Here is a 23,922-nt window from a genome sequence, read left to right as displayed (position 1 = left end):
CGTAGACCACAAGTTTTACTTCTCTTTCTTCACAGTTTTACACCATTGGCATTTAGCTTCAAATATTTCCTATTTAGGACAAACAACAAGTGATGCAGTAATCACTATGAAGAAGACATGAGGAGAGTCTGGACCTTACAGGACTAATGCACCATTGGTAGACAGGTATGATTATGGCTGAAGACAGCCTATTATCAGCTTGAGGATCATTTTATTAAGTTAAAACATGCAAGGCCTTAATAACTCTGATCAGCTAGAGCTATGTAAGTTGACTACTTCATTGTGGTAACAGAAAAGCAATTACCTTTTATTGCAGCAGTCCTTTTACTAAATTCATGCTTCTGGATTAATTTCACCCATTGTTAAGCACCTTTAAACTATTTTTGAACACAAACACCTTCCTAGAACTGCCAGAGCTCATCAAAACTGGCAAGCTTAGAAGACCAAGAAACCCGATCTGGAGTTTTAATCATTTCAATAGTTACCAATTTATTTTTATATAAAAAATGGTAGCAATGTAGAATACAGCAATATTTTCTGGTTCCACACACGCAGGTTGTGAACATTCCAAGCAATGTATACATTTTGGAAGGAGACTAGACAAGAGAATTGACCAAATGTTACTGAACATGGGAAGATCTTTTAAAAAAGGTTAAAAATTAGGTATCAATAGTGTCTTCTTAATATTGCTTTCATTACTGAAGACTGAAAAAACACTTGACTTTACAGACAGAGTTAAAAACCAGAAGAAAAAAATAGGCTGCTACAACACTGCCATACAGTCAAAAAAATCATACTTCAATATTTGCATACTTGATAGCAGCATTCTCCCACTGAACCATGTGAAACTACGGGAAGGAAACATCAAAGCAAAAAAAAAATATGGCAGTTTTCCATCAGTATTCAAAAACCTAGAATGAAGTCACTAAGTAAGTGAACACTTATTGAGAATTAATCAATATCTACATTCTTAACTGTTTCCCATTCTGCTCCAATAGAAATGTCAAGTTGTGTCAGCTTTGCGTATTCTATGTTTGGCTGATCTGAGTTTTTCCAGTTCATAGTTCACTGCATGCTTGGAATAAAGAGAGTCATTATAAATCCTTCTACACAACGAACTTTAAGTAGTCAGCTGGAAATAAAATATACTACTTGTAAACACACAAAAAAATACAAGCTTTTTTGTTTCAAGTGAGCACTGGTTCCAGATAGATTATCTTCGGTATCTACCTCTTTCACCTCTGTCTCTGTCCCGGTCACAAATCCTCTCTCTCTCCCTTTCCCGATCACGGCCTCTGTCCCGTTCTCTGTCTCTTCTGTTATCTCTAGGACGGTCCCGTTCCCGCTCTCGGTCCCTCTCCCGAGGCCTGCTTCTCCGACCGCTGACAACTGCTTGTGTGCGGCGAAGAAAGTCGTCCACTCTCATGTCATAGTCGTGCTGTGATGAAAGGACAGGTGTTTATTTTCTTTTCCAGATGAAAATCCCCTCTCTGCCCTTATCCACAGGATTAGCTGTAACTCTTCGGAAAGCCCAGTATAAGTATATATATTTATAGATATATAGGTATATGTCAAGCATCCACAAAGTTTCACTCATCCTCAGGGCAACATGATAGATCCATGATTCTACTGTGCACAAAGCAGAAAATATGTAAATTGGGGTTCAAATGCCAGATAACAGCAAGAGAAAGCGAAGCGGCTGTCAAAGTCAGCTAACAGAAATGGTTCATCAATTTGATCTGTTTTTTGATGTGCCCATAAAAGTTATAAAACTCAAACTTTTCTGCTAATGAAGAGAAAGTAATTTATAGTGCATGACTGCAAGAAGTGACGTAAGGCCACATCCTTATTCAAACTGGGCTTCACAGGAAAAAAGCTTCACAGCTTGACAACCAGATGCCATTTTAGGCAAACAACTCATTTCAAGAACACATTCCGGTAATTCTGCACTTCATGTCACCTGGGGGAGAGACGCTTTTCAAAGATGCTGGAAATACCTAGCCAATCTACATGACTGACCTTTCCCAGGAAAACTAAAATGCACTTTAAAACCCGATTTTCAAAGTCAACAAGTCCCAGACTACATCTGTACTCCAAATTCCTCCTATTCCTACTCTAGCCTGCAGACTTGTCTCCCCCTGACTTTGTGGACACTTACTACTCGTTTGTCTCTGTATCTTGCTTCATGTGGTACAGGATGATGTCCTGAGTATGGAGGGTGAGCTTGAGGTGGAGGTGCATGGTGCTGATAGTAAGGGTGGTGTGGTGGCTGCTCCATGCCTGGATACGGTGGCTACAAGAAAGTTACATAAAATGTGTTGAATGTTCTAAAACAAAGGTATGTACTCAAGGCTTAGTGCTGGGAATTAAGAGCAGAGGTTACTTTCATTCAAGTGGAAACAACTTAACACAGGCATCTAAATCTGATCACAGTCTCCTAACTGTATAGCAGAACATTTCTTATCTTTTACTGCCAAAAAGCAATGACAGACCACATCATTGCCTTTTTTACAAGTTTGGCCAACACCCTCCCCAGACCCAAAACACACCTCCTTTCAATACCTGCCTCAATGTGATGCTGTAGGTGAAATTTTGCAACTTCATTTTGCTAATTCTTATTAATGACCTATGCATATGGAATATGATTTTTTGACCAAACACACAAATTCTCACAGAAATGATTCTTCCTGGTGCCATTCCTTATCGGTATATCCTGTTTTAAATGAACGAGCTTACTCTGCAAGACAAATTATTTAACAAAAGGCTAGCAGATTCTTTTAATTATTATTTTTTTTAAATCAAATCATCTCTTGGCTTCTCTTCCATCTCTTTAATCAATAAGGTCTTTCTTTCAGATATTACTAAAGCAATTTTGCTTGCATTGCTGCTCATAAATGAAGTAGGTGGAAGTGCTGGATTTTAAAATGACTACTTGGCCATCATGCAGAATGGGGAAGAGCAGGGAGAAATGATGGGAGCATCTCTAGGTTTAGCTGTGTTTGAAGAAACATTTTCCTCCCAGTCTGAAAAATCTGTTGATCTCCTTCAGTTATGGCAAATGAGAGCTGTGTTACAGCTGAGAAAAATGAGAGGCTGTAATAGCATCTCTACATCTGGCACAGCCTGTTGCTCATTCACAATATACACAACAAGCTTTCTGGCTCTTGTTACAATTACCCAAAATCAGGACACAACTCAGAGCCAGAATAACAAAATATAATCAAAATAACTAATTACAGTGACTTTTCTTCCTCACAGGATGACAAAACCACAAATGAATGTAACTGATATTTTGCTTGTACTTAAATTCAGCGTAGGTAACTGTATACATGTGCGAACATACACATGCATATCTGACTGGGAAAAAAGTGCATTTCAGTGGAGGCTGCCATATGACGTAGCTTATTTGGATTACACTATTCAGTACAGTCTGCTACTTTCCTTCATGCTTCACTGCCATAGCCAAAAGCAAACCACTGCATAACACTTGAGCACGCCAGCCCATTCTGTGAGACTCTGCAGCAAGTCCACCTCTTTGATGCACTTGCTGTCTGAAAGAAAGCCAATTACTGTGAATCTTTAGCTGAGCACAGAATTTGGTCACACCCTCCTGTGCGGGCTACAGAAAGGATCTGTTACTTCCTCAGAGCTTTCAGTTCCTTCTAGGTTCAAGCCAACACAGATTCCTGCTGCTGTGCTCCTTACTATAGTGATGGAATATTGCTGAGAGCAAAATAAAAATACAAGATACTTGATAAGTAATTTTTCCTCCTTGAAATTTTACGCAATTACAGAAAAGATAAATTTTAGGAAAAGGGAAGAGTTGGGCACAGTTCAGATATACTAGGCTCCTATAGTGGGGAACAGAAAAGCCGTATTTTCTAGAGAAAAATGGAGTTGAACAAGACACAAACCATTCCTTGCCACGGTGGTGGTGGTCCCATGTTGTGGAATTCCCTCACGTAATCATTGTAGGACTAAAATGAAAGACAGTGATATTAATATTTGTGATGAGTGTTCTTCGGAAGTGCTGAAAGCTGAATATAGAGTTCCCACAAAATCAATATGCACCAACTTACCCCATTTAAAAACACATCCCGTCGAACTCCTGAAAATCGTCTGTTGGGAATAAAAATTTGCAGAACTAAATCCAAGTTATCCACACAGACAAGTTACCAGGACATAAAGTGAACAGCATGAACACACCTTACCTGTCTACTTCAGGATACCTGGGATCCTTTATATACCCTGTTCGAACATCAAGCAGTGTTAATTTAATTTACCATCTCATTATAACAGTCTTAAAAAATATACTTATTAGAATCTATCCTTCCATTTTGTAATACTTGTTACAATTTGGTAGCTGGCACACAGTGTAATGCCTGTTGTATTCAGTTTCAAAATAATCTCAAACTTAAAATTTCTTGTAGACAGTAAAGAAAAATAGTATAGTAACAAAAAATTATACATATATATAAAATGTGTGCGCTTATATATATTCATACACACTCACAGAAGCTTGCACGCAGTACAAATATGGAAGGGGAAATCTGTGCAAACAGACAAATTTCTTTCAAATTAATTGGAACTGCCCACAGGCTTGAAGGGTACTGTGCCCTGACAGTCAACCCATGTCCGCTGCTACTTATTAACCATGCATTCAGTACAGAGATGCCCAGAGCACCACGATTCAAAGCTGATTTCCTAGGTTTTGAATACGAAGTTAAACAGAAACTTAAAAACAAGGTAAAACCATCTGGAAAAGCTGTCCAGGCCAAAGAATTATTACAGCTTTAGTAAATTCCAAGAAGTAAACTTTTCACGGCTCAGCAAAATGGTGCAAAACACCAGGCATGCCTATGCCGCTAATAAAACAATAGTTTTGAACTTCATTAGTTCTTAAAATTTTGTTCTGTACTCTAAATAATAGTCTTGGAAAGACAGGGAGCAGCAAAAAACATACTTTTTGCATCAAAGGATGCTAACTTTGCAGTCAAGCTGGACAGATAAAGGCACATTCTTAAGAAAGATTTAGAAATCTACTACTGAAATAACAGAATTTATATTTCTAACACTAGTGGAGCAAGTCTCTGTAGATTACAACCAACCGTTTTGTAATATTTGCTTTCCGAAAAAAATCTCCAATATTATGAGCATTGTTGTTGTATCACAATTGTGAACATTTCTTTCTAGAAAACAGCAAAATTATTTTCCCAAACCCATCATTAGAGCCTCTTGTAAAATACAGTGTTCCATTCCCTTCCTCGTATCAAACTTGTAAAAAAAGTTTCTGAAAACACAACTGAATGTCTACCACTGTCTCTAAATACAGCCTACTACTCAGGCTATCTTAGCTAACTTTCCCAGTAGAAAATTTCTGATGAACATTTTAATTTGATTGCACTTGCAAGTAGGTCAAGCAAATTCTAGTGACTGGCAGGCATTTCAACTAACCACATCAACAAAGTTTTTGAGAGGACCACGCACAACAATTTCCACAATTCTGAGATTCTTAGAAGGGCTCGGTCTAGATTAACTCATTTCTCTCAAAGCAGTGAAGCTTAGTGCCACTAGACTTTGGCAAGAAGTGGTTTAAACCAGCAGACAGCACTCAGGACACGTTCCATTTTTATACCCCAACCATACCAAAAGTTTACTTTTAGAATTCATGAGGATGCACTAGAGAAAACACTTGTGAATTGGTGCACACAAATCTTCATGGTAAGATATTAACCTGGTCTTTGGTGAAACTCAGGGGGATAGTCAATCCTTGGTTTCTTTCTGCTGTTATGAATATCATAATCTTCTGGTCGACGCCTATACAAATTAGATATCAGAAATTAAACAAGGTTGCTTGGAGCATTCGGCACAGCAGAATACCTCAAAGGAATAGCTTGAGCCGCCCAGGTTCTCCATTTATCCATTCTGAACTTCATCTGCTTCAAATTATTCTAAAGCTTTAAGTTTGAACTCAAATAATTACATACAACAGTCTGATTAAATACCCTCCTGTTAGCTTTTGGTTACAGGTGCTTTGGTAGTTATGGAAGAAACTCTACCAATGGTACCTTTGTAACAAACAAAAGGTAACAGAATTGTCTGAAACAAATTCAGACTTAGGCTTTAGCATTATACTTTCACGTTACATTTTGAACCAACCTATTGGACAACAGAATTTACATTACTGCATACAGTTAAAATAAACGGTAAATTATACCATTACAGTCAAAAGGCACGGACATTACTTTGCTAGCTATGGGGTAAATAATTCTATAAGAGGTCTATTTGCATAACATTTATAAATAAAACCGTGCATGCTATTGTGAAATTGCTTTTCACTGCAGCTTGGCTAGCTTTGTAGTCCAACAATATTATTTCTAACAAATTCTATTCTAAGCAATTTACCAGTAATGTATCAGTGCCTTTTACAGAAAGTTTAAGAATGTTTAAATTTCCTGATAATTAATTAGGGCTTTTTTTTTTTTTAAATACAGAATAGTTCTCTTATGGAAGAGATAGTACCTTTAAGAATCTCATTCTCGGGAAGGCAGTCTGTTTATAAAACACGTACATTCCCATTGCTGTTATGTTTAATAAAGAACTATGCTTAAAAAAGAACTGAAAACTGGCTGCTAATGTTGCTCCATCAAGGTACATGAACATCAATGGGAGACTTCAATGCTAACATAAAGGTGTTTCTAAACACAAATCAGCTACAATCCAATCCCCCATCAGCAATATAATTCCTTATGACAAAGACATGAAATCAACACTTTCTTATAATGCTTAATTACTGTGCAACTTGCTTGCTGAGTAATGAGCTCACACAGCTCTCTTAGTTTTATGAGAAGTAGTTTCTCCTCCCCCTTCCCAACTTCAGTTTTTAAAGCCCACCATACCCAGTTACTAAGCTCTTTAAAACGAAAGCAGATTCTTTACTATGAGCAAAAAGCCCAAAAAACAAAGCAGTTGCATCTACAGCAAAATCAGATCAAGAAAAATAGAAGCTGGTGTAAAGAATAAACATACCGCTTTCTTGTAGTTTTGAGAGTGCATTTACGACCGGTATAAATTATGATAGAAACAGTTCATATAGTAGTCCAACTACTGACTTTAAGCTGTAAGCCACATACATAAATGGAGGCCCTGGCAGGCTTGAGAAGGTGTGGTGGTGTTATATGTATAGTTTGCAGTCCATTGCAAAACCTTCACTTGTATATACTTTATTGCACTGGAAACCTCTTAGCTTAACTTCACAAGCCATCTTGGTGTTCAGTCCTTTAAAGCCAAAAATAGGGGGGCGCTGCCAGGTTTCCTCCTACCTACTCGTTATAGTGTCCTTTTTTTAAGCTCAAGGAAAAGGGGACTCTCGTTGGGTATCTGTACCTACCACAGGACGTTTCCACAAAGAGGAAACAACCAAAGGTTTCAGCCCAAACCATACATCAGTCTGTATGCAAAATGGCTACACAGGGAAAAGGTGTTTGGCAGAAGGGCTAATATCAGTTCTTTGCAAAGACTTCTCCAATTCTGTAACAAGTTATACCCCCTTTTTTCTGGAAAATGATGTTAAGTTCATATAGCAGTGATCAATAACCATGTCGATCCTCTAAAAATACTTTAAGTCCACAGGTACTGCCAGCATCTGGAAAGGTTGTATATACAGACACAGCAACAGCCATTCTGTTTGGTTTGTTGCCGGGTCTCCAAGGGCCACTCGATCCCTTTTGGAAAGAACCTACTGTTTTCAGAAGCTCAGCAAGATGTGTGAATTCAGTGGTTATATGTTAGAGAATATTTGGCAATGGGGTTAAAACATCACGGTGACACAATTTGAAACAGTCCCAATAATGCTCCTCTTGAATATCAAAATAACTTAAATATTTTATCCTCAAAATGAGGCGGCATCTTCTGCAAAATTTTAAGTGATCCTTATTAAAGTCCCATATTTGATAAGGCTTATCCAGAGACACACCTGAAAGAAAAGGCTTTTACAAGATATTAACACATTTTTGGCATATAAATATTTCCTTCTCTCCATCTAGCCTGCTCATAATAAATCCAAGCTTACCTACAGCTAGTGTTACATGTTGCATTATCTCAATAAATGATCTAGTCTAAACTAGAGAGCACTTTAAGAGCTTTTTTTTTTTTTTCTGCAAAAGCAAAGATCCCCATTTTCCTCTTGAAAAATGACAGACCGGGGAACCATGTGAAATCCTCAATGAAGCCACAAACTTGTCCATGCAGCTTGATTTGAGGATTTTCTCTCTTCTTTATCGCAGGGAAAGCTTTGACGAATCACATTCCTCCATCACGTTATTCTGATACATGTGCCTATTATCAGTCCAAAGAACGTTTCTAACCTTCCCACGTCCCGAACGGGGTCACGACGGGATGGGCGTCCTCTTGATCGGGGCTGTGAGTGCATTCTTCTCTTGTGCCTCATTTTATGAATGACTTGATACAAGTCAATACTTTCATCAGGAGGGAACAGAAGACAAAGCTGGGTTCCACATTCCGGCTCAATCTCCTACAATTAGTTAGAAGTTCAGTAGTGGTTTATAAACCGAAGAAAAGACACTCTCCTCAATTACATTAGCAATATACACTTAAAAAAAAAGACACTGAAGATACTTCAGTATGACTCGAGACATAGCAAAATTCACTTACATTACCTTCCACTCTTTAGGGACTACTTAGAATTTTCATGAATTAGTCCAACACTTGGGGCAACCATATCTTCCCATGAGACATACAGGCCACATCACTGATTTGCTACAAAACCAGAGGACTGTTTTTCATCACAAAGAAAATAATCACCTATTACAGAAAGAAAAGCGACACGTAGGAGAAAAATCCATCCTAGCTTCACATACAGTGCCATGGCCTGATGAAGTTCACTATTACCACTCAAAAAAACGAGTTCTTCAGTCGATGATAGATCCATGAAACACTAGGTTAGCACTTGGCAGTGGTCAAAACAAGCAAATCACGTGTTCAGGATTGTTAGGACAGGAACACAGAATAAGAAAATTATACCACTCTGGAATTCCATGTTCCACCCATACCTGGAATACTGGGTGCAGTTCTGAAGGGAAAAAAAGGCAGAGGGGACAGGGATAAGGACAGTAGAACTGGAAAAGCTTCAAAGGAGGTGACGTGGATACTGCATGTGTGGAACAACTCCTGTATGCAAAGACCAAATGGGTGGGGATTTTTCGGCCTTGGAAAAAAAAGGAGGAATTTGTGAGGTGTGGAAAACAAGAGCCACAATGGGAGCAACCCTCTCCTCCAAAGAACTCAACATCGAACAGAAATCAACTTGACTCCCTTTTCTGGAGCAAGAAACTTGGGGCCATCAAATTAAACTAGGAGGAGACAGGTGCTAAACAATCCAAGAAAGGGCTTCTTCAACCTGGTGACTAGCAGGCCTGTGAAACACCCTAGTGAAGGATATTGTAGATGCTCACTTGAGTTCTGAGGGAAAGTGTATGCATCATCAGAAGAAACATCCATTGGAGATTACACAAAATATAAACAGATAAACAACAACCACTTCATGAAATAACCTGAGCAAAAGCTGGGAAAACAAGCATGCTTGCCCAGTACCTAGCAGTACAGTAATTTTATGAAAAATGGAAAACCCACATCTACAACTCTATAGTGAAGGGGACAAAACATTAAAAATAACTCTGTTTCCTTGACCATTTAACAGAATCAAAGTTAAATGAAATCATTTTTCAGAGATCACACTACACTTGAACATGACAGAAAATACCATTTTACTTTTGCTACCTAACAAAGTGAATGTGTCTATGGGAAAAATAATGCACGGAGTCTAACATTTTCCATACAGTATAGGTACTCCCATCTTGCCTTCAGAAAGCAGAACCCATTATTTTAAATCAAGGCTGGGTTACTTGATTACAGCAGCAACATACCTGCGCTCTGGTACATCTGACAAGACAAAGAGCCATCCCACTTACAATTTACTAGTATATAATTTATAATGGTAGAGCCTACACCCCAAGCAATACAGTAGAAAAGAAAAATGCAATGCAGAACACAGCTGCAAACACCAGTTCTTAAGAACTGATGTTATACAGGTTTGCACACCATACAATGCAAGACACATTACATTTCAATCCCAAAATATCACAGTTTGGAAGCACCGAACACTTTCATCACAAAGACAACAACATTGGCATTATATTGTTTCCTTCTCCCCCAACAGTACTAAAAATAAGCTTCTTGCCCTCATCACAGTACTTACAATGAGTAACTGATCTGAAGAGATTTAAAATCTTCTGTACATACAAACTTAGCAAGCACTAGAAGACATGAATTATTAAGGAAAAAACAAAACAGAAAACAAACAAACCTGTCCATCGCGTCCAATCTTTACTGGCTTATGTTCGTTCCAAGGATTGGTCAGGTGAGCAGACTTAGTGAACGGCAATTCACGCCTAAAATATGCAAGTGGTATCATTTATAGCTTTGCCTTCGTATTTTACTTAAAAATAATAATAATGCATACAATAGGACCTTACAAAAAGAATAATCTTGTTACCCTATGTACCGGTGGTTCTCTAAATAGACGTATTAACACATAGTAATACCTGAAGAATTGAAGATTTCACTGTGTCTTATTCCAGTATTAACTATTGAAGTCTACACTGTGTCACTAAAGAAATTTGTCTTTGTATAATATTGAGGTTGTACAATAAGCAGTCACAATCCGAATATGCTAACCAGTCTCTATGTGAGGTGGTATCTACATGTACTGTTTATAGCAATGTCACTGAAATAAGGCCTGGAGCATCTAATCTTATTCTGAAGCTAGACCCTATTTGAGATGGAGGTTGGAGTAGATAACTTCCTACAGTCCTTTCCAGCTTCAGTTTTCCTATAAATTGAAGCGTCACCTCCCCTGTATTTATTCTTCGTCAGCACAAGTGCTTGTGCACCGCATCTCACTGGACTGATAGACGACCTCTTTACAACACACTCAGTTATATCAACAAACATCCTATGTATTATGCAAGTAGAGACTACTTCATAATGTAATCTATTACATATTTTTTTAGAGCAGTAGCATTTTCTTTGTTCAGCTGGATGCCACCATGTCAGTAAAACACAGAGCCATCCTTACAGGATTCCTCCCCACTTTCCCCACAGCTGTCTAACGAGTGAGCAGTTGATTTTACTCCAAAATTTCACAATAGTTTTCTAGTTTCATTTTCTAGTTTCAGGGCAAGAGGTGAGTGAAGGAAAACATTCAAATGTTAAAAATCTCTAAACTAATCAATGGTCTACAGGAAAAAAAATTATTTGCTGTAGTGCACATCAGGTACAGATTGGAATTCCAAGTTCAGTAACATGTGGCCATGAGTATGTGGGGGATGGAGGACAGTTCTCTAGTTGAAATGAATTTTCAAAAGGATGCTGTCAGCACTCAACTGAGTAATACACAAAAATGATATTAGGTCTTGTTACTAAGCAGAAACAAATGAACAGTTATTTACCTACAAATCCAGTCAATTTTAAAGACACCTCCCAACATTTTCGCGTTCATTCCTGCAGGCAGCACCCAGTGTATAGGTGATCCTCCATGATGGGATTCTGAAGAAAGTCTTGCAAATCCTGAAGGATTTCACATGAATTGTAACAAAGGCAACAGGAAAGCTACTGCACATAAAATCTCACTTCCACTTACCTTGATAAAAGCTAACTTTCCCTTACCTTGGAATTTGCCACTCTCTCTTACAGAAAATATCAAAATAACACTCCTCGCTGATCTAAATGCAGCATTAAGCTTCTTTTCATTCACTGGAAGTGTTGACCATACTCCCTAAAACAAAACAATCCCCACCCCAACACCAAAACATGAGTTCATCTCAAGTGATTTAGCTGAAAGATTTCAAGTATGTAGTTCAGGTGAGGAAAACAAGACTGAACTAGTGCTTTGGGATAAAAGATAATGGAAAGAGAATGGTACTGCTAAAATCATTCTTTCAGAAAATATTTTTAGCCTGCCCTATGATAAAACTTTTAGAAAAAAAGTTTTTAAAAATGGCTTTTCAATCTTTTATGAACACTGCCGATGCATTTAGACCACTTATACAGGTGTTGTTTGTAACTATGATGGACAGATAACATAAGAATGTTTGCGTTTAGTATTTTTAAGTTGTGTTTCAAGTCACTTTAGAAGCTCGTGTATTTTTAAGAATACACACGTATTAGGAAAAAACAGCAGCATATATATAAAAGGTGGGCAGCTAGAGTCCAATATCCTTGTTAGCTTGACAGATTAGTAGAGGGCAGCTTGCAGACTTCAAAAATCTTTTAGCAAATGGCCAGACATGAAAGACACCAGACAAACATTTTAAATTGGCAATACAACTCAAAGCAGTATGTTCAGCCTCACACACCACCCCTGGCTAATTCCTGACTTTCATCTTTCATAAGCCATTCATCCAGCCATACAAAACAACAAAAAAAAAAAACACCTGCTTTAGGCTACCAACCAAGCTAAGCTGTAAAATAACCAGTTTCTCGCACTACTTTTCAGCAACATCAGCTCCCCAGCCCATTTCTTGGGACCAGAACAAAGGAGATGCTTATGCTGGTTTCACATGCTCAAATTTTAGCTTCTACTGGAATATATTCTGAGGCTGAAGAAAACATTCTTTTCTGTCCTTTTTTTTTCCCATTGAAAACGTGCTTTCATGTCCTACTCTGTGCTCAATTACTGGTCATCTGACTCTGTGACAACCAAATTCAGTAGAATACAGTCACCAGAGAACTATTTCGTTTTAACCTGTTACTAGCTTTTAGTTAGATGTATATTGCTTTAGGCTGTTCATGAAAGCACGCCGTGAGTTAGAACAACCTCTTACACTGGCTGCACAAAAGCCAGTGCACTTGCAAAGCCAATGCAGTTGCAAAGTGCTGGTGTCAATATACGAAGAGACAAAATATCTACTCCAAGAACTTTAGGAACTAGAAAACTGTTGCAACCTTCAGGAGGCATCGGGAAGATGGCTCAAATACCTCCAAGAGAGCTACTGTCCACCCAGGACATCTCCTTAAAGCCTAACTAACGGCCAGGGCCACAACATCCTTGCTGCCTCTCAAGCACTGGTGGACCACAGAGAATTAAGTAACTGTGCATCCTTTCTATTCTGCTTCTGTAACATGACAGAATTTGGCCTCTATTGCAGCTGACAGGTACTGACAGAACAGCACGTAATACTACACTGCCAAGATTTAATGGAGGAAGCCCAGAGAAAGAAACTTTATGCTCCAGCAAGGAACATGCATATAAGATCCTACCCATAGAATTTCTGTCCTTAAGGGAACAGTAACCAGGACAGCAGATCACCCATCCAAACAATGTTGTGGCCCAGACAAAGTGCTCAAATCTGCTCACTACAGAGAGCGACAGCTCAGCATCACCAAGCAGAGATAGATGATCCATCCCATATTATCACTGCTTATCCCTTACCTGTTATGAAACCTGTCTGATCGCAGAGGCAGATGTAATGCACAGAACAAATTCCAAAGAAAAAGAACCATAGCACTGAAAAGGTAAGCTCCCCCAAATCGTAAGAAGCGGGAGACCCATAGTGCTGAATTTATCAAAGAGTGCCACCGTCTCTAACTCCTAACCTGATAACACAATTGTTACAATAACTTTTGAAAAGCTGTAAACAACTTGAAAAAAGGCACAATCATTTTCTATAACTTCTGAACAAAAATGCAATCAGTTGATTACAAGAACTATTATTTTTATTTTTTAAGTATGATATTAAATATTTCTTATTATTTTTAAATTATTACTTTGTTTTTTGAATTTTAAAATTCAACTTTGCGCACGTTGGAAAAATACCAACACTGCATACATTCATTGTATTTTGCAACTGTTCACCTTAAAAACGATCAGTTTTTCAGAAAAGTATTGTGAAGAGTCACATTCCGAACATAGCATCAGGCTACAGCACCTCAGAGATTTGTTGGGCAGAGAAGGAAAATGCCTTTCAAAAAGCAGAAAGTTTCTTGAAACAGCTATCCACTGCCTCCTGCTCCCTCAATGTTTTCAGAAGCACATTAAACTCCCGTCTTAACTCTCCCATGGCTTAAGGCCCCTTTTTAAGCATACTTCATCAAGATAAATAACTGATGGTTCAGAAACTTCTCTAGACTACAGTGGAAGCAGAGTAGCTACCCTTAAAGAATCAAGGAACATTTCATTCTTGTCTCTACCAAGATCTGAGCAACAGAGAAAAGAATGCATAAATCAGTATATTTTTCTATAGTAAGTTGTGTTTCAAAATACTCAAGGTGATCAGTTTGAAGAAAATTTAACTTACCTTTGCTTTAGCAAGCGATACGTTTTCATGGTTATTACTCTTGATGAGAAAGAATCTTGCATCCTGGAGAATGTATTTAAGTTTACTTGTTTGGTCTGAAAAACAAAGTGTCAAATAAGCAGAACTGTAAATATTTACAGTTTTCAAAAGTGTTGCTGTCAGTGTAGATAGTTGTTTGCTTCCTTCAAAATACACCAGATCCCACCCCATTCCTACCTATGTATCAAGACAGTCAACCACCCAACTCAAAACTTGAAGTCTAAGCTGTAGAGTACAAAATGCAAAGGGAAAGTCAAACCAAAACTAAAACTCAGATATTCAGGTAAAGAAAAAATAAAAATAAGATCAGCACAATTCAGTGATGTTCCGATATATAGGACTTATTTTGTTAAGAATCTTTGAATGAACAGAAGGAAACATTTGTATCAACATTAATCCTTCAATAGAGACTACTGAAACATTCTTCTTTTCAAATTAAACCACATCATTTTTTGCTTTTCTGTTGCTACGAGTAAATCAGCTGAATTTTTTGTATTTTGGTCTTAACACATGCAAAAGTAGCTTAAATTTTTTTTATGCTCACAATAATTATGTGCTCAAATTGATTTATATCGGAACATTACTACTTACACGTAATTTAATGAACACAGACAATGGCTTGCTATGGGGCATGCATTAAAAAATTCAAATTTAAATGATACCTTTTTGGACAGCACGAACGGAAGATGATAATTTCTCATGCTTCTTTTCTGAACCTGTGTTTAGCCAAAGTACATTTTGTTCAGATTGAGCCTTAATAGAGATAATATACAATTTCTACAGCCTTGTCACATACAATTTTCATTCATGACAAATTATGCTTTCTGGCGCGCACCCACACACACAAAAAAAATACTGTTCAATGTGCACGAGTGTTTTGATTTGATTTGTTTGTTTTTATTGTTTGTTTTTGGGTTGTTTGGTTTGGTTTTTTTTTTTAAGTAGTATTTGAACAGTTTCCTACTCAGAAAACTAGTCACTGAATCATCATCTTCCAAGTTTAAAAAAAAGTGAAAATTCCACTTAAGCAACAGAATAGCATTAAAGTAACAAGAAAGCCTACTTCCCCCCCAAAGGTATCCACACACAACATGCCAGAAGTCAATACCAAATTATACAAAGCTACATACCCCATAAATCTCTACAGCCAGTTACACTTATTTTAGATTACACATTAAGATTTGATGCAAGTCAGGACAACAAGCAATAAAAGGAAAAAATACCTGCGTAGGATTCTGATGCAGAACTTCCACTTCTATCAAAAACAATCGGAGAGATACCTCTAGCTCTCTTCCTTTCCTTCTTTTTCTCATCTAAAAAAAAGAAAAATATAACAAATAACAGCAATATTTTAAACATCAAGCGGCAGGCAAAATTCAAATAAGTAGCACGCACAGAACAAGCAAATGCTAAGTAGCCAAGCCTTCAATTCACAGAAAGACAAAAAATGTCACAAATCTAGAAATTGCATGTGAAGTTTTGAGACAGAATGAATCTCCTGGGTGTTCTAGTAAGGGAAGTTTAATTCTCTCCTGCCTTCAGCCAAATTTGCAACACAGAGCACAAGCTCTGATAGTGACATGGGCTTGCTTTCTCAGAGCTCAACAAAAGGAAAAGAGATAGGAAAACAACGCACTGTGGCACACAGGCAGTTTTTTCCACTCTAAAGAGAGGTATGTTATATTGTGGGCATTTTCTGAAAAATTATTACATCTTTGTCTTTTCATTACACCTTATAGCCCTCCATAAAACCAAATCAAAGACAGATGTTAAGGAGAAAGGCCACCTATGGAGACTTTAGACCAGGAAGCTATATTAGAGGAATCTCAACAGGAGACTGTAAGCCTCTTTCTTATTTGAAAAAGAAAACAAGACAAGAAAACACAGAACTGTACCAGTTTCTCCACTGTGCAGAAATTACAATACAGAGATCACCTTTTCCAAGGCTTACTCGATCCAAACCCTTTATGTCTGCTTGTATAAAGACAACTAAGGGGAATAATGTTCAGCTTTACTTGGAAGATAGGTCTGCATGAACTTGAAATCTTCCAAACCATGCAGTTATTTATGTCATTAAAAACTCCTATCTGTATGTCAGCACTGGTTACACTACACAGCTCTGAAGCATTTGTTTCTAGTTTTTGCTTAAAATTTTTCTCTTATTCTAAGTTTGTCTTAATAGCTAATCATTTCAACTTAGATTTGTTATGCTGAAGGCAGCCACTATTTAAGCTCATCTGTCTAACATAGTACCTTCTCTGGAGAAGACAGTGCTCTGACTGCATCAGTCTACCTGGTAACTTATCTGCATGAATACAGAATAGCTCATCACCAGCTTAAAATAAGTTGCACGGGAAGTTAAGCCACAAGGAAAATATTAACTAAGAAACGATGAACTAAGAAAATATTATCTCTAAGATTTCAAAGCACTTAGCAGTAAGGCCAAAGCAATCAAGAACAATACAAATCTTCAACAAAGAAATCCTGATTTCCACAAGTTTTTGTGTAGTGAAAGACCACTTTCCAGTAAGATTCTTCCTTCTTTACGATGTTTCAAAATTAAGATCTTAATGACTTGTGCTGTTAAGATTTACTTTTGACACGGTCAGGAAGCGGTATTTTTAGGAGTAGCCAAATTTTCCATGCCAAGGTGTTTCAGACTAGCATGCTAAATGTCACTTACCTGATGCATCTGAACCAGACGCGGATCTGACTGATCCATCTGTGAATGAGGCAGATTCAGAATCAGAATCACTGGCTTCACTCCGTGTGTCATAGTCATTTCCTTCCTTCTGATCTCTCTCATCCTGTTCATACTCTTCTTCATCCTCTTCCCCATCTTCCTCCACCTCTTCATCCTCCTCCCCTTCATCATCTTCCTCTTCTTCCATTCCCTCATTTTCTGTATTGCCTTGTTCAGAGGAGCCACTACTGCCAGTCTCATGATCTGAACAATATTCTTCAGAGTTCACCTCTTCTTTAGAAGAATGGCTGGATCTGCTTGGTCTTCTATCCACATCATGTCTGATTCTCTGATGTTTAAAGAAAAAGTGAATCAGTGGACATATAAGATTGTCAGGATGCACACACAGTCCTAAGAAAATCTGCCTTATAAAAGGTCTTATAATTGTTTTATTTATAAGGCATCAAGAACATTTAATACCTCTGAACCATCTGGTGTGGAAGACTTTGCCCTTCTGTCAAGATCCCTCTTCCTCATGCAAGTCTTTTCTGGCTGTCCTTTATAAGGATCCCTGGAACTGCTTGACATGCGTGTCTTTCGATCACCATCTGGGCGCTTGTTTCTGTCAGACCTCTGATACTCCTCATTCTTGTATTCTGATATTGGCTTTCCTTTCGTACTCACTATTCTCTTGTTATTGCTAACTGATGAACTAGGAGGCTTTGGCATCATCTGCCTTGATGAATGCAGAGAAGGTTTTTGTCTCTTGCTTTCAGCGTTTTCCATCCTGTCACTTTTTCTTTTTGATCCTTAAACAAAAACAGATACCAAGCTCAATGTTATTTTGCATGTAACACCAAAAACTCTGCAGAGACTCCCACTTTCTCTCTACTTCGGTAACTCCCCTGTTGCTGTCACAGGCACCATCTTCCAGGTGTAAGCTTTGCAACAACACTCAATACTGCCTGTTCAGAACAGCTAATGCTCTAAAAAGGGCATATTACTATCCTTTAGGATATCCAACTAATCCTTTAGGTTTTGGTAGGTGTTTTCTAAATTTTATGTATGGGAACACTAAATTAAATTCTTACGGGATTGGTCTAAAGCCAAACTAGCAACTGAGCCCAAAAGGGACTTTGGGACTGCCTTGCTCCATTTCACTTCATTAAAGCAAACCGTACAGTCTTTTCCTAATGGCAAATATGCTCATGACAAGGCAGACTCCACACCTGCTTCTATGATGAAAGGACACCTAGTTAAACGTTTGTCCGGAAGGTCTGGTGAAAAAGTAGATCCCTGTGAAATAAAGACTTTTTTGGACTCTTTCACTCTTTGAAGCTAGTTATAAAAACTGCTTATTCAAAGACTTTAACCCTGTTAAGACAGACTTTTTTTTTTAGTCATTTACTTTTGTATAGAATATCCACTACCATAGTCACCTACCCTTTTTTTCGCTTTTATCTTGCTCACTATCGGGGTTATATAACTCATCATCTTGGTCAGGAGCATCAGTCAAAATGTCATCCAGGACATTCAGTTCACCATCTGAAAGCAGAAGAGTTAAAAACAACCATAATGAGTCTGAAGATGCAAACTACAGTAGAACTAGTATTTACAAACCAGAACGTTTCCTTTAGGGTTACAGATCTGTCACATGGCAAAAATTAATGTCTTGATTTTGTCCACAACTTCAGTTGGATGGATTGAGCAAACCCAATAAAACAATTAAAATGTCACAGAATGCATTTAGGCCTCTGAATAAGGTCCAGCTTGGTTCCTCACATCACTTAAGCGTTACAAAGCTGACCTAAAAATGCAAGCCTAACAAAAAAGCCTGTTCAAAAACAAGAGAAAAAGGAGAGTGGGCAATAGCCTAAGTGCCATAAGAAAAGACGAGGGATCTTCCTATTTCAAATCCTGAAGAACTTGCAGATTTATTATTGTCTTCTGCCCTGCTATTTTGTTCTCACTGCTGTGTTAGGAGGGGAATTTTGTGGTTTACCTCCAAGGAAAAAGCCACAGAAGGGCAAGATAAGCTAACAAGAGCATAAGCTAGGTCAATCCACTGAAGAAGTGGAAAGAAATACTTATTTGCCACATAATTCTGAGTTGCTCTGAAAAAAAAAAAAAAAAACTAATTCATTTTAATCACCAGGACAAAAAGTTCAGGAAATTCATGCTAGAGATAGTAAATGACCACATTTGGTCACACAACTTTTAAAACTTGTCACTGCTTCTAGCTCTGCTTCACTTTGAGTGAAACCAATGGGAATATGTGGCAATTCTGGTAAAAAGATTCATCAGATGTAAGACAGCAGATCAATATTCCAATCACTTTCAAAATAAGATGGACTAAGTGTAAGTATGCAAATGGAAATATAATAGAGCAAGTATTAATTTAGAATCCCATGTTACTTCTCCTAAACTCTGGAATTCTGAGTTCTTTCACTCTATATTACTGTCAGTGATTCTATTTTCTGTTTCAGAAAAGGAAAGCAGAGCAAATTCCAGGGATTCAGCTATTGACAGTATCTGGAAAAGGTACTATGTAGCACATTAAAAAGCAGCAGGTCAGTATTCTTGTGCTGGACAGAATCGTGGTAAAGCAGTAAACAAAGCCATCCAGAGTATGGTAATTTGTTTATCTCAAATTCTTGAGCTGTGCCACAAGATGAGTTTTACAGCTTAGTATTAAAAAGTTATTATAATTTTTATCTCTACTATATACACCTGAATCTGAAGTCACTATGTGTGCTAGCCTCCCTGCTGGCACTTCTTCACTTTTTCTGTGGCAGGGGAATGTAGAAGTTGTCACTGAACTGCATGGCTGCTGTAAATGATGCAAAGGAAGTGGTGCAGAGAGAGGTGGATCAAGCTTTTCCCTGGCAGTTTATAGTCAGAGGACATTCAAATATCACAAAGCTACACTGTAATTCATTTGGGAGCAGCCCTTGATGCTTGTAGATACATATATACCCACAGCAAATATTCTTGCTTTTAATGAGAAATGTAAGAGCCAGGCTGATGGCTGTGCAACTGCTAAACATGGGTTGCAGTTCCTGGCTTGCATCATGTTTCCCCACAAAGGGCTAGGCAAGTTCTCAACACAAAATTTTGTTACTGGAGACCAATGAAAAAAAGGCCTCCTGGAATTAGAACCTACCTCAGACCACAAATACTGAGCCTCAGCCTTCATTCTGTTTTAGTGAGGCAACTACATGCTTGAGTAAACTATATTTAACCTAGCTACTGCAGTAGCATTCAGAGGTGTTAAAATACTCAGGTATGAACTGGTTCAAAAATAAATGAGAAAATAAAAATTTTATGGAATAACCACGTCTGACATAGACTGACAACCCCTTTCAGGGTTAGGTGGGCCTGATTTGTAGTCAGAACCCTAAAAAAGTATTCAAAGGACAGATGCAGGAACTGGTCTTCCCTCCTTTCTGTGATGCATCTGACTCCTAAGAAATTTCCAGAATTATTTAGCAGCCTGCTGATGCAAAAAGGGCAATCTGACCACAGAGTTCCCATCTGCCGCCTGCATCAGGTATACTGCTCAACTGACCTCCATAAAATGATTCCACTCGCTGAGCTGTCACTGTTAAGCATTCAACCTGATCAGCTAAATTATCTCAGAGAGATCAAGATAAGCATCAGGAAAAGCACAAAAAAAAGAAACAGAAGAACAGTAGAGGGACAGATTTCTTACAGTTCATCACTGCTGAAGGGGGAAGGTCCACATGGGTCCATTTCACTACAGACACTCCCAACTGGGCTCTCCTGCAACTCATCTTATGTTGACTCCGGGGTGTGTTGGATCCCTCCATGAACAAATTTAACTCACCTGAAACAGCAGGAAAGTAACCTGGGGAGGGTGTTTTCCTTTGCTGGCCAAAAGAGTTAGATCTATTCAAGGAAGGGTCCAAACAAGAATCTGAGTTGGCAAACAGAGGGGATAAGACCACGCAATTTAAAACTGAAAGGGTCAGTGAGATTTACTTCCACTTTCCCTAAGCAGTGAAACAGCATTTCTCTTTTAGATGGAGTACAGAAATAACATTGCATTTTCAGTAAAAATAAATTCAGTTACAAACAAACGTTTATTAACATCTGCTATCCAATCAGAACCCATCCTTTCACAGAGCAGCAATTTAAAAGAAAATTAAAATACAAAACATAAAAACTTTTCTTGTTTGCTACTCATGACCTGACCGCTGTCAGTGATTAAACAGAAAACCCCAACACACATCCTAAATACACAAAAAAAAAAAAAAAATCAAGCCCATCTGGATAAATGGTTATACAAGAAAAAGTTTAAGAATCCAATAGTACACATTTCAATTTTACTGTTTTTCTAGAATGGCTTTTAAAATCTATTCCAGAACATCCCAAACATATCCTACCCCACCAATATTACAATAATATAGGTAAGACTCAAATATCAGAAATAATTTTACTCATCAGCTCTAACAAAACCTAGTGGGAATTTGCCAAAAACAAATACTAAACACAGCAGACTTGCACCGTTCTCACAAATGGTGAATGACAATTCACAGCCAGCTATCTGGCAAGAAGTTTTAGATGAAATGCATTCCATAGAAATCCAAAACGATGCAAACCAACCCACATCACTACCAGGATCCTTCACCTTTTTAATAAGACAACTATAATCTGTGCTAACCACCAGACAGCAACCCGCTACATCTGACGTATGTTTTCACATCTTTAACGTCAATTTAGCGAGGACTGACTCGTATAACCTCACAGACAGCACGTGGATAACTTCAGCTTCCGCACAGAGTGACAGGCTGTTCTGAGCGTTCAGAACATATGTTGCCCTGCAAACATTCAATTCTTTTATTTCAAACTTATTTACCCACAGTGCCCGGTAAGCTTAAGGGACTGCAGAGAAGACAGGAACAGCGAGCAGAAAGCACTCAAAGAATACTGCAGTGTCAGCTTCTGCTCGACAAAGTAATTACATCTCTTAATAGAAAATTTTAAGGAAAAAATATAGGAAATTAAGGAAAAAATGAAAATCAGATAGTTCTGCAGGAAGATAACCAGCAGCAACCCGCCTGCAGCACAACGAACCTCGCTGCCCTCTGCCTCGCTCCCGCTGCTGCAGTCACCTTGCCCCGAGCCCGCTGTTAGGGCATCACGTCCCCATCCCCTCACGAAGGTCCTGTCCCCACGCACCACATCCCAAAGCCTCAAAAACCGCCCCCGGAGCGAGCCTCTGCTGCCCGCCGCTCTCCTCACGGGCGCCTCACAGGACGAAGGCCCGGCGCCAGCGACCGAGCAGGCCCGGCTGGGGACAGACGGCTCCGCCGATGGGCACCAAGCTCCCCCCGCTCGCCCCGGACCCCGGCTCCCGCCCCCAGCCCGTCCCCCGGGGCTACCTTTCTCCTCCCGGCTGTCCGCCGCCATCCCGCCGCCGCGACGCGCCGAGCGCCTAAGATGGCGGCGCCCTCTTCCTGCACCCAACGCCTCCTCTCCCACCGGGCACCGCGCTGTTTACGCGCAGCGCGTCACCGGCGGACGGGCGGGGGGGCGGGGGGGAAATGGCGCCCGGCAGCGCATGCGCGGTGGTAAGGGACGGTGGGGGGGGTGTGCGCAAAGGGCTGGCCGCGCTGCGCGGTGTGCGCATGCGTAGTTGTGTGGGGGGAAAGAGAAGGGAAAGGGAAGGGAAAAAAGGGAAAGGAAGGGGGAAAGGGGAAAAAAAGGGGGAAAGGGGAAAGGAAGGGGGAAAGGGGAAAGGAAGGGGGAAAGGGGAAAGGAAGGGGGAAAAAGGAAAAGGAAGGGGGAAAGGGGAAAAAAGGGAAGGGAAGGGAAAAGAAAAGAGGGAAAGAAAGGGAAAAAGAGGGAAAAGAAGGGAAGGGAAAAAAGGGAAGGGAAAAGAAAAGACGGAAAGGAAGGGAAAAAGAGGGAATGGAAGGGAAAGGAAGGGAAGGGAAGGGAAAAAGGAAAGGAAGGGGAAAAGGAAAGGAAGGGGAAAAGGGAAAGGAAGGGAAGGGAAAAGAAGGGGAAAAACGGAAAGGAAGGGAAGAAAAGGGAAAGGAAGAGGAAAAAGGAAAGGAAGGGGAAAAAGGGGAAAAGGAAGGGAAAAAGGGAAGGAAGGGAAGGGAAAAAAAGGGAAAGAAGGGAAGAGGGAAAAAATGGAAAGGAAGGGAAGGGAAAAGAAAAGAGTGTGTGGGGGGTGATGCCATTACTGCCTGCTGTTGGTGGGGGCTCGCTGGCATTGTATTGAAGCAGGGTTTGGGGCTGCCCTCTGTGCTGGGGGATCAGGTGTAGGGAAGGAGGAAAAAAAAAGTATAGAGGAGGAAAGTTTGCAGAGGATGCCAAGTTGGGGGGAAATGTCGACCTGCTGGAGGGTAGGAAGGCCTGCAGAGGGACCTGGACAGGTTGGATCAATGGGCAGAGGCCAGTGGGATGAGGTTCAACATGGCTAAGTGCCAGGTCCTGCACTTTGGCCACAACAACCTCATGCAACGCTACAGGCTTGGGGCAGAGTGGCTGGAAAGCTGTGCAGAGGAAAAGGATCTGGGGGTGCTGATTGATGCTCACCTGAATGTGAGCCGGCAGTGTGCCCAGGTGGCCAAGAAGGCCAGCGGCATCCTGGCTTGTGTCAGGAATAGTGCAGCCAGCAGGAGCAGGGAGGTGATCGTCCCCCTGTACTCTGCTCTGGTGAGGCCGCACCTCGAGCACTGCGTTCAGCTTTGGGCCCCTCACTACAGGAAGGACATCGAGGCCCTGGAGCGTGCCCAGAGAAGGGCTACGAAGCTGGTGAAGGGCCTGGAGCACAAGTCCTGTGAGAAGCGG

General features: G+C 39.6%; 2 protein-coding genes across 7 annotated transcripts in view; one reads left to right on the top strand and one right to left on the bottom strand.

Moving 5' to 3' along the window:
* Positions 1-22,661, bottom strand: part of YTHDC1 (YTH N6-methyladenosine RNA binding protein C1) — a 42,893-nt gene extending 20,232 nt beyond the window's left edge. The window contains exons 1-18 of one of the 6 annotated variants that reach the window (XM_080589168.1): positions 22,503-22,659; positions 20,810-20,944; positions 18,541-18,642; positions 17,578-17,906; positions 17,098-17,446; positions 15,638-15,727; positions 15,077-15,130; positions 14,376-14,470; positions 11,746-11,854; positions 11,529-11,646; positions 10,385-10,469; positions 8,367-8,533; positions 5,735-5,817; positions 4,212-4,248; positions 4,080-4,119; positions 3,915-3,977; positions 2,159-2,293; positions 1,231-1,438 (exon numbers count right to left, since the gene is read on the bottom strand). In XM_080589168.1, the coding sequence (XP_080445294.1) occupies positions 1,231-1,438; positions 2,159-2,293; positions 3,915-3,977; positions 4,080-4,119; positions 4,212-4,248; positions 5,735-5,817; positions 8,367-8,533; positions 10,385-10,469; positions 11,529-11,646; positions 11,746-11,854; positions 14,376-14,470; positions 15,077-15,130; positions 15,638-15,727; positions 17,098-17,446; positions 17,578-17,906; positions 18,541-18,642; positions 20,810-20,944; positions 22,503-22,530 (2,227 nt within the window). In that variant the 5' untranslated portion in view covers positions 22,531-22,659. Of the gene's footprint in view, positions 1-463; positions 1,439-2,158; positions 2,294-3,914; positions 3,978-4,079; positions 4,120-4,211; positions 4,249-5,734; positions 5,818-8,366; positions 8,534-10,384; positions 10,470-11,528; positions 11,647-11,745; positions 11,855-14,375; positions 14,471-15,076; positions 15,131-15,637; positions 15,728-17,097; positions 17,447-17,577; positions 17,907-18,540; positions 18,643-20,809; positions 20,945-22,502 lie in introns of those variants that run through there. The other 5 variants (XM_080589169.1, XM_080589171.1, XM_080589172.1 and 2 more) reach the window with 5 other exon arrangements.
* A 1,236-nt stretch (positions 22,662-23,897) lies between these two features.
* Positions 23,898-23,922, top strand: part of TMPRSS11E (transmembrane serine protease 11E) — a 51,064-nt gene continuing 51,039 nt past the window's right edge. The window contains exon 1 of the mRNA XM_080590740.1: positions 23,898-23,911. The gene's annotated coding sequence lies outside the window, so the exon portion shown is untranslated. The remainder of the gene's footprint in view (positions 23,912-23,922) is intronic.

The sequence above is a fragment of the Anser brachyrhynchus genome (genome assembly GCF_964034855.1).
Source record: "Anser brachyrhynchus genome assembly, chromosome: 4".
In the NCBI taxonomy this organism is placed as follows: domain Eukaryota; kingdom Metazoa; phylum Chordata; class Aves; order Anseriformes; family Anatidae; genus Anser; species Anser brachyrhynchus.
The sequence above is the reverse complement of the archived record's forward strand: the minus strand, read 5'-3'. Positions and strand labels throughout refer to the sequence as shown.